Raw genomic sequence first — 11,191 nt, forward strand, 5'->3', positions numbered from 1 at the left:
CGATGGAACCTGTGACTATTCGATGAAAGGGTTTTGGTTTTGTGAATGTCTGGATAATACTACCTACCATCATGTGTAGTACTAACAGTGAAGTGCAGAGAAGGTGGTGTTATGATATAAGGGTGCTTCTCGTGGATGAGGAAAGATACGAACCTATTTTGCATGATCTGTGTACTGTGTATAATAGAGGAACGATTCGGAACGATGACTGATTTTATCAGCATAACGATGGACTCTGTCGTAGAGCAGCTTCTCTGAGGAAATAGTTGGCGGAGACATCAGTAATGACATGGACAGGCCTGCCACTCTCCCTACCTGAACCGAACTGAACACTGTGGGTAAGCTACAACGTCGATTTCGCACCAGATTCAAGTGTCCAAAAACGGAACCCTCTTTGGTTTCGGCTCTTGATGAAGAACGGGCTGCAATTCCTCCACAGACAACTTCATTGAAATTATCTACCGCAGAATTCAAGCCGTCATAAAGGCGAAGGGTGGACGCACCTTATTTCAAGATTCACTAACAGATGTCTGTATACTTTCGATCAGTTATCTTACTTTCCTTATTGCGTGAAGTGCTAGCAATGCGACGGGACATCGTTCTGTCTCGCGGCGGATAGTGGTCACATTGTGTTGGCTCCTCATTTAGTAAAAGCGCTGTAACATTCTCTTCGAGTACTTGCGAAGCCACAGTATGTGATCAAAAGTATCCGTAAATCCGGCTTAATATGACTTAGAAGTTCGTGGCGTCTTCAATCGGTAATGCTGGAATTCAATATGGTGTTGTCCCACCCTTAGCCTTGATGACAGCTTCCACTCTCGCAGGCATACGCTAAGTCAGGTGCTGGAAGATTTCTTGGAGAATGGCAAACCGTTCTTCACAGAGTGCTGCACTGAGGAGAGGTATCCATGTCGGTCGGTGAGGCCTGGCACGAAGTCGGCGTTCCAAAACATCCCAAAGCTGTTCTATAGGATTCAGGTCAGGATGCTGTGCAGGCCAGTCAATTAAAGGTATGTTATTGTCATGTAACCACTCCATCACAGGCCGTGCATTATGTGTGTGTGTGAAATCTTATAGGACTTAACAGCTTAAGTCGTCAGTTCCTAAGCTTACACAATACTTAACCTAAATTATCCTAAGGGCAAACACACACATCCATGCCCGAGGGAGGACTCGAACCTCCGCCGGGACCAGCCGTGCATTTTGAAAATGTGCTCTTCAACAGTGCTGTGACAGTGTTACGCAAAAAAAAGGGGGTGCAAGTGCCCTCCATGAAAAACTCGCCCACACCACGACACCACCGCCTCCGAATTCTACTGTTGGCACTACATACGCTAGCAGATGACGTTCACCGGGCATTCGCCATACCCACACCCTGCCATCGGATCGCTACACTGTGTACTGTGATTCGTCATTTCAATCAATGTTTTTGAACTGTTCAATCGTCCACTGTTTACGCTCTTAACACCTAGCGAGGATCGTTTGGCATTTACCGGCGTGATTGGTGGCTTATGAGCAGCCGCTCGACCATGAAATCCAAGTTTTCTCATCTCCCACCTAACTGTCATAGTACTTGCAGTGGATCCTCATGCAGTTTGGAATTCCCGTGTGATGGTCTGGATAGGTGTCTGCGTATTACACAATACGACCCTCTTCAGCTGACGGCGGCCTCAGTCAGCCAACAGTCAAAGTCGGCCTGTACGCTTTTATGCTGTACATGTCCCTTCACGTTTCCAGTCCACTATCACATCAGAAACAGTGGACCTAGGGATGTTTGGGAGTGTGAAAATCTCGCGTATAGACTTATGACGCAAGTGACACCCTGTCACCTGACGAAATTAGAAGTCCATGAGTTCCGCGGAGCGCCCCATTCTGCTCTGTCAAGATGTTTAATGACTACTGAGGTCGCTGATTTGGAGTACTTGGCAGTAGGTGGCAGCACAATGCACCTAATATGAAAAACCTATGTTTTTCGTATAGTTTTGACCACGTAGTGTACTTACGCGTCAGATGATTTTTAAGCCGCTATGTGCGAATCTGGAATGTTAAGGATTCTAAACTTCTCCACATACAATTGCACAGTGAAGTAACCGAATTGCAAACAATGGAGTGTACACTGACGTGATTACGACCAGGTACTAAAATGCGTGTTGGACGACTTCTGGAACTCAATAAGGCAATAATTCTGCGTGTCTTGCGTTCAACAGCTGCTTATTGTTTTCCAGAGTTCTGAGGTACCAGACGCCTACACACAAGTCACACGCTTCCCGTAATCAACGAACGATTGGTTTGTCGGCTCGGAGCTGGCACCCAATCGCGTCCCATTTGTGTGTCATCGGATTTAGAAAAGCTGAATTTGATGGCCAAGACATCAAGGTGGATTCACAATCATTCTCCTCAAACGACTGCAGAATGATTCTGACCTTCTGAGACGGACAGTTATCCTGCTGGAAGATGCCATCTCTTTTGACGAAGACGTCAAGCATAACGGGCTACAGATGGTGCCTAATATTGTTCACGTAGCCTGGAGCTGTTATGGTGTCATCGATTACTACTGCAGGTTCCGTGGAAGCCCAGGTGAATGTCCCCCACAACATAATACTGCTCAAATGGTTCAAATGGCTCTGAGCACTATGGGACTTAACTTCTGAGGTCATCAGTCCCATAGAACTTAAACCTATCTAACGTAAGGACATCACACACATCCATGCCCGAGGCAGGATTCGAACCTGCAACCGTAGTGGACGCGCGGTTCCAGACTGTAGCGCCTAGAACCGCTCGGCCACCCCAGCCGCTTAATACTGCTCCCACCGGTCTGTAGCCGTGACAAGCTGCATGTTTCAAGCAGCCGGTCGCCTCGATGAGAGCGTATCTGGACGCGACCATCAACGTGGTTTACCAATAAATGAGGTTCATCCGACCAGGCGACAAAATTCCATTGAAACGTGGTCCGATCACGATGATTTAGTACCCACTGTAATCTTAACTGACGCTGTTATTGTACCAGCATGGGATGACGTGTAGGGGTCCTCTGCTGCGGGAAACCAAGTTCCTCACTGTCCTCTGAAAGGTGTGCTTCCAAAAGATTTGTGCTTGCACCAGAAATGTACTCTGTCTTCAGATCTGTCACAGACCGTCGCTTATCCTTATTTAGAGATTCGGCAAGCCTTCGATAACTGTCTTCTGTAATGTGGCATGGACGTCCAACCTCTTGTCGCCTACGATTGATTTCAGCCTTCTTCAACCACTTACCACAAATGCTCACGTCAGTACGACGCGAACAGCCGACCAGCTTCGCTGTTTCCGAGATGCTCGGTTAAGTCGACTGATTTCCGCACTGGCGCCACTTATCATCGCTACAATAATTCCCCATTCGTGTCTGCTCCGCCCGAATACTTCTGTCATCGTGTCACGTGCCTTCAACGCCGCCAGGCAGCACACAACCTGGCGGAGAGCAGTGGTCTTAATGTTTCATCTAATCAGTGTGCACGCCTTGTGGATACTTATTCCGAGGTCGTGTCTATTGCCGACCATGCCATGGGTCTTCTTCTTGACACAAGATTTATGTTTTGTAATAAATACAAGGATGATGTTCCCACATCCACAGAACGCTTGAGGATTAGCACATGCTCGAAACTAGCTACCGGTACTTAGTAAAGTATCTGTTTTAACTAACACATGAATCAAAATATGTCGTCATTTTTACTGCTTACGACGTATCGTATGTCAAAAACGAACTACATTTCACGCGGTTGTTGTATTCGGTAGCTTCCGTCTGTTTTGTCGCAAGATCGTACCAAACTGTTGAGGTCATCGGTCCCTAGCCGCGCGGGATTAGCCGAGTGGTCAAAACGCTGCAGTCATGGACTGTGCGGCTGGTCCCGGCGGAGGTTCGATCCTCCCTGGGCACGGGTGTGTTTGTGTGTGTTTGTCCTTAGGATAATTTAGGTTATGTAGTGTGTAAGCTCAGGGACTGATGACCTTAGCAGTTAAGTCCCATAAGATTTCAAACACATCTGAACATTTTCATCGGTCCCTAGACTTACACACTACTTAAACTAACTTACACTAACTTATGCTAAGAAGAACACACACACCCATCCCCTCCAGCAGGAGGGGCCGCGCAGTCCGTGACAAGGCGCCTCAAACCCTGCGGCCACTCCACACAGCCTATTGTTCTCTCGAGGAATTTTATAATACGTACTCGAGCTTAATGTTTGCTGTAGGGTCCTTACTGTTTTTTATTGTAAGGAATCCAAAGGCCATCTGAAATTTGAGATAATACGAAGGGTACCCGTGGTGTAGGGGTAGCGTCTTCGGTCCCGGGTTCGTTCCCCGCCACTGCCTAAATTTTGATAAATAATCAGCATTGGCGGCCGAAGACTTCCGGCATACGAAGTCAGCCTCATTCTGCCAACGGCCTTGTCAAAGGGGGCGGAGAAGCGGATAGAGGTTCAGGGCACTCTCTTGTCCTAGGAGTGGGAAATTGCCCCTAAAGGCGGAAGAATCAGCAATGATCAACGACATGAGGATGCAGAAGGCAATGGAAACCACTGCATTAAAGACACGTAACGTGTATCCACAGGACATGTGGCCTGTAATTGAAGAAGTGTCATGATGATTTCTCCATTGGCAAAAGATTCCGGAATAGTCCCCCATTCGGATCTCCGGGAGGGGACTGCCAAGGGGGAGGTTACCATGAGAAAAAGATTGAATAATCTACGAAAGGATAACGTTCTACGAGTCTGGGCGTGGAATGTCAGAAGCTTGAACGTGGTAGGGAAACTAGAAAATCTGAAAAGGGAAATGCAAAGGCTCAATCTAGATATAGTAGAGGTCAGTGAATTGAAGTGGAAGGAAGACAAGGATTTCTGGTCAGATGAGTATCGGGTAATATCAACAACAGCAGAAAATGGTATAACAGGTGTAGGATTCGTTATGATAGGAAGGTAGGGCAGAGGGTGTGTTACTGTGAACAGTTCAGTGGCCGGGTTGTTCTAATCAGAATCGACAGCAGACCAACATCGACAACGATAGTTCAGGTATACATGCCGACGTCGCAAGCTGAAGATGAACAGATAGAGAAAGTGTATGAGGATATGTAAAGGGTAATGCAGTATGTAAAGGGGGACGAAAATCTAATAGTCATGGGCGACTGGAATGCAGTTGTAGGGGAAGGAGTAGAAGAAAAAGTTACAGGAGAATATGGGCTTGGGACTAGGAATGAAAGAGGAGAATGACTAATCGAGTTCTGTAACAAGTTCCAGCTAGTAATAGCGAATACCTTGTTCAAGAATCACAAGAGGAGGAGGTATACTTGGAAAAAGCCGGGAGATACGGGAAGATTTCTATTAGATTACATCATGGTCAGACAGAGATTCCGAAATCAGATACTGGATTGTAAGGCGTACCCAGGAGCAGATATAGACTCAGATCACAATATAGTAGTGATGAAGAGTAGGCTGAAGTTCAAGACATTAGTCAGGAAGAATCAATACGCAAAGAAGTGGGATACGGAAGTACTAACGAATGACGAGATACGTTTGAAGTTCTCTAACGCTATAGGTACAGCAATAAGGAATAGCACAGTAGGCAGTACAGTTGAAGAGGAATGGACATCTCTAAAAGGGGCCATCACCAAAGTTGGGAAGGAAAACATAGGTACAAAGAAGGTAGCTGCGAATAAGCCATACTGCAGTTGATTAATGAAAGGAGGGAGTACAAACATGTTCCGAGAAAATCAAGAATACAGAAATACAAGTCGCTGAGGAATGAAATAAATAGGAAGTGCAGGGAAGCTAAGACGAAATGGCTGCAGGAAAAATGTGAAGACATCGAAAAAGATATGATTGTCGGAAGGACAGACTCAGCATACAGGAAAGTCAAAACAACCTTTCGTGACATTGAAAGCAACGGTGGTAACATTAAGAGTGCAACGGAAATTCCACTGTTAAATGCAGAGGAAAGAGCGAATAGGAGGAAAGAGTTTCTCCATTTCTCGGCAAACTTCTATAACCTACAATCATCTGAACCTGCTAACAATATACGCGACATACAAGCAAACTTAGGGACCGATGACCAGGCAATTTGGTTCCTTCCCCCCCTCTTTTAAAGCAACCAATACATACAAACCTCTTTCCAGTATGACGATTCTCTGATGTCTTATGATGGCTTCTGTTAGACAGTCCCTTCTATTATTCAAGTTGACGGTACATTGGGTGACTTACGTATCAGTGATGACGAAACGATGAAGGGGAACCAGAACACGCCATGTGAGAAAATCTCCTCCCGAGCCGAAAATAAAACCCGTGCCATGGTGCATTTTATATCCTCTTCGCTACTGACCATTAGCCATTTCTACCAAAACAGCAAAACTGGTCGACTAGTTTTCGCATCTGATTTTCCAATGTAGCTACCCCATCATCGCCTGACTTAAATTCATCACTCTCTACAACACTCGTCTACGTTTAGTAATGTTCAACTTATAACGTATTTTCAAGATACTACCTATGTCTTTTCGTAACTGATCATCGAAACCATTTGCCGTCTCTACCTGGGTTGCAGGGTCGTTGGAAAACTTTAAGGTTTTTGTTGGATACTTCGGAATTTAAATTTCTAGTATAGATTTCTCCTTGCTTGTTGAGAGCGCAAATTGAAAAACTTCTTCCTCAACCACTGTCTCTGTATAATGTCTTTCGATACTGCTGTCTGATGTCTCTACGAGCTGTAGATCAGCGACTGCCTCTGTGTAATGTGCTTCGACTACTGCCGTCTGATTTAACTACATGTGGTAGATAATTTTTTGCTCCCTGTATCTTATTCATGTTGTCTTCACACTTCCAAAAACTGTAGTCTAATTAAAATACACTGCTTTGACATTTTATATTATGGTCATCACTGGATGTCGTGTCACACTTTCCAAATACCAAAAGATTATCGACATATCAGGCAACATAAGAGTGTCAGACAAAGTACTGGTGGGCACCTATAATTCATTCATGGCGTATCACTACGTTTAAACTGTTGAAAGAGGTTGCGGACCAATATGTCAAGAACACAAAGCTAATTTACTCTCAAGTTTAGTGAAGTGCACTCGTATCCATTTCTGTTCAATGAGTGCTAGTTATGTGTCTCTGTACCGAGACAATATTTTATGTGGCATTAAAACTATGCATTTTGAATAACACTTCTTCGTTTGTAGTCATTCTTAACACACAACGACTGTTGGAAAAGAATTATTATGGAGTGTTCAAATTGTCGTGCTTACTACCGATAAGATTAACAGTGCTTATTAAGATACGTGCGAGAGAAACTATCCAGTTTATGCAACGTACCTGAGAATTGTCTGGTGGCTTTCGATACAAAGGCACAAATTTTCGTACATTATATCGGAAATATTGCCGTTCACGGATCTGCCCTCATCTTCTACCTTTACTTCGTAGCTCTCCGCCTTCAGATTGACAATGCGCAGTGTAAGTATCTGCAGCTGCGCAGCCACGAGAATCATGACGGCGACGAAGAGCAGGTCGACGCCGAAACTCAGCTGACTCGTCCACGCCCCTATCACGCACTGGACGGCGTACGACAGCGCGTAGTAGTGGGTGTTGTTGTCCCAGGCGTGCTGAGCGAACGGCAGGCGCCGTCCCTCCCGGCGCGCCACGATCGGCATGGGGAACCACACGAAACACTGCGAGAACATGAAGAGCAGCATGCCCATGGTGAGGCGGAACGCACGCCTCTGGGAGCAGCGGTGGATGTCGGCCAAACCAGGGTCCGCGGAGCAGGCTCCCCTCTGCAGAGACATCAGCGTGTCCACGCGTCGGGCCAGCGCGTAGTACTGCCGCTGGTTGTGCATAAAGAAGGCCATCTTGACGGTGCCGCAGCCGATTGTGAAGGTACTGGTAAGAACCAGCGTCGTCTCTTCCATGTCTCCCCAGCAGTAGTAAAGGGCCAGCGAGCTCTCCACTGCATTCCAGACGCCCAATACCAGCCCCACAAAGCCGTACAGTTCAAACATCCAGGAACCAGGAAGAGGCCACACTCCACATAACCACAGATGGCGGATGTTCAGTTTGAGGATAGACTGTCCACTTGCCGTCCACGACAGTGGCAGTTCCATATCCTCTGGTACTCCTCTCGCCATCTAGCTTCGTTATCAGTTCCCGATGACGGCTCTTTCACTTTCTACGACTTCTTCCCCGAAGAAGCACGCGGAAAACCCGCTACTTTGCACTCCTAATAAACTAACGCATCAGGACAGATGAACAAATGAAAGCTACTCTGAGCTGTTCAGCCTCTTGCAGCCACTAGCATTTGAGCAGTCTTTTATACATGGAGGGAAGCGGTAGAAATAACAGGCTTGTAAATGGGTTTTAAATAATCGAGTATTGCTGCAACATTTAGTGGCTGATTCATTTATGTTCCCCTGCATTTAATCAAGTCTGGATTATATAACATAAACAAACGTAACACGGCAATGCAAATTAAAGATGAAAGTGGACCGTTGGAACATCTGGGAGTAACCGAAACTGATCGATGATGATGATTAACAGTAACGACGTTCTCTCTTCTGTCTAACGGAGGATGTAGTTCTCGTAATGTAATTTATACGAACACCGTACATCTTTATAAAATTCATATACTACTATATGTACATTACTCTACTCCTATTCAGTGATATTTCGGTCATTCAAGCGGAAGACGTCGTCATTTTGCCATGATACTTTTCGGCTTATAACCGTTGAGCCACGTCACAGTGTTTGTACCGAAAATTGGCGCAATGGTGATACGGATATGTTGTCGCTGCATGCACGCCCCAAGTGGAATTTGACGCACTCTGTGGAAAGTTCTTTTACCTAGGGGACGCAGGCACATGCGCAACGTTGACATTGCATGCGCACACTCTATCGAATTGCGGGCCTGCAGAGACAAAATTACGCCTGAAAAACTTCGATAATCATATTAGAGTATTCATGCATGAGAGTTCCAAATCTGACGTCCATCCCTCCATATTTAAGTTAAAATTACTTTCATACGGTAAACCTCTAGTTTATGTCAACGCTGCTGGCCGGTAAAGAGGTCTTTCGTTAACTTCGGTTGCAAAGAAACGAAATCACTGAGAACACTTTCCAAGCAAACGCGCTGCAGTTAGGTCATGTATAGTTATCATCAGTGAGCCCCTTACGACAACTCCCTCCACAGTCGCACTTAGACTCGGCTCAATTCGTAAGAGTATGTGAGCACCATCACAAAACGGATGACAAACCATTCGACAGCTGTACTAACATCTCATTCATGTGGCGTGGAATTGCACAGCATTATAATAATAGATGTACTTTGTTTCATATTCACTAAGAAAGATAAACGTAATGCTGAAGACACTTTAGGCAACAGGAAACGGTGTGTATCGCATTGCGTGACAGTGCGGCATATGATATGTGGGATTGCCTGGATACTCAAAGAGGGAGAAATAAATATAGTAATCCGCCACTCATAGTGTAAAAAAGTCACTGGTCACGATACTTAAATACCTTATTCATTTACAGATAATGATATTTCACACGCCATCTTATCACAAACAGATAAGCAACTAAGAAGTTAATTTTCTATACACAAGTACTCTGTGGAGACTTTACATCGTGTAAAGAAGAAGCTGTTGTTCTTTCCCCAAATATTCATGTTTATGACGAAACATTCCTCTGTCAAATACTAAGGGAAATGCTCCTTTTTTTATTTATTTACAACATGCTCCATTACAATATTTGTGATACTGCATGTATGTATCGTGTATGTGTGTGTTTGTGTGTGTGTGTGTGTGTGTGTATGTGCGTGTGTGCGTGTGTGTGTTTGTGTGTGTGTGTGTGTGTGTGTGTGTGTGTGTGTGTGTGTGTGTGTGCGTGCTTGTGCGAAGTGTAGTATATATTTGTGTTGTATGATGTTGAGAGGATGGTTCAGATGGCCCCTAAGCACTACAGGACTTAACATCTGAGGTCATCAGTCCCCACGTGGGGTTACCGAGAGGGGTTCAAATGGTTCAAATGGCTCTGAGCACTATGGGACCCAACATCTTAGGTCATAAGTCCCCTAGAACTTAGAACTACTTAAACCTAACTAACCTAAGGACATCACACACATGCATGCCCGAGGCAGGATTCGAACCTCCGACCGTATCAGTCCCGCGGTGCCGGACTGCAGCGCCAGAACCGCACGGCCACCGCTTACCGAGAGGGGAAACGATTGTGTTAACCGTATGGCTTTGGTGCATAGTGCTGCATCTTGTAACGGAACATATTAAAGGCTTTGCTGTACCGAAGTATGCGATACCCTCCAAATTCAACTAGTTTAATGAGTATTTATGATTATAGCAAAGGTATTGTGTATGTTAACAATGATTGCATAACATGTCTCCATAAACAGTCAACCCATTAAATTATACTGAATAACTGACCCACACACAAGTTAATATCACTTTGATCACTGATACAGCAAATGTCATCATGTAAAAACACTGAGTTCATCTTAAATAATTAATATGAAGTACGAAAAATAGTGGCCAACTTAGGTATTTTGGATCTCCTTAAATAAAAATCATCCAGTGAAACCTATTTGTTCACTAGGAGCGTTTTCACTCAGTATTCACGTAAACAATCCTATTTTAGACGAAAACCAATGTAATTCTTAATAATTCATGTTATTTACTTATTTATGCAAATTAGAGAAGTCAATTGACAAACTTCTAAAAGACGGCCTTTTTGTAACAAAGAATTATTCTGTCAAGTCAACAAATCTGTCTGTCATTTTAATAACATGTTAAATTATGTCACTCGATGCAAATTAATAACTTTTCTGCACAAATTATGATAACAGATGTACATGTGACTTGTAAACTATATCTCTTTTTAGTAGTTCTTTTACAATGTTATAAATACAAGCAGCAAGAACGGTCGAATAGCAGTCGGAATGTCACTTTGGTAAAGTGTGTTTGTGTGTTATTGTTTGAGGTGGATAAACAATGCAAAGAACATGTAACGGAAGTACTACTTTGTGTTGAGTCATGGTCTTTGGTGGACAGTGGAATTAAGATGGCCACCAGAATAATAAATATTTGAAGTTTACATATTTGTTGGTTTCGCTCGTTCTTTATCACCAAAAGCACCTAAAAAACACGGGACCTCATGTTTTTAACCCTAGA

The 11,191-nt window shown here is 44.4% G+C and overlaps 1 protein-coding gene across 1 annotated transcript in view; it reads right to left on the reverse strand.

The window, feature by feature from the left end:
- Positions 1-8,143, reverse strand: part of LOC126101337 (odorant receptor Or2-like) — a 52,648-nt gene extending 44,505 nt beyond the window's left edge. The window contains exon 1 of the mRNA XM_049912008.1: positions 7,335-8,143. Coding sequence (XP_049767965.1) covers positions 7,335-8,143 — 809 coding nt within the window. The remainder of the gene's footprint in view (positions 1-7,334) is intronic.
- Between the last annotated feature and the right edge of the window lie 3,048 nt (positions 8,144-11,191).

Source organism: Schistocerca cancellata, chromosome 9, assembly GCF_023864275.1.
Source record: "Schistocerca cancellata isolate TAMUIC-IGC-003103 chromosome 9, iqSchCanc2.1, whole genome shotgun sequence".
NCBI lineage: Eukaryota > Metazoa > Arthropoda > Insecta > Orthoptera > Acrididae > Schistocerca > Schistocerca cancellata.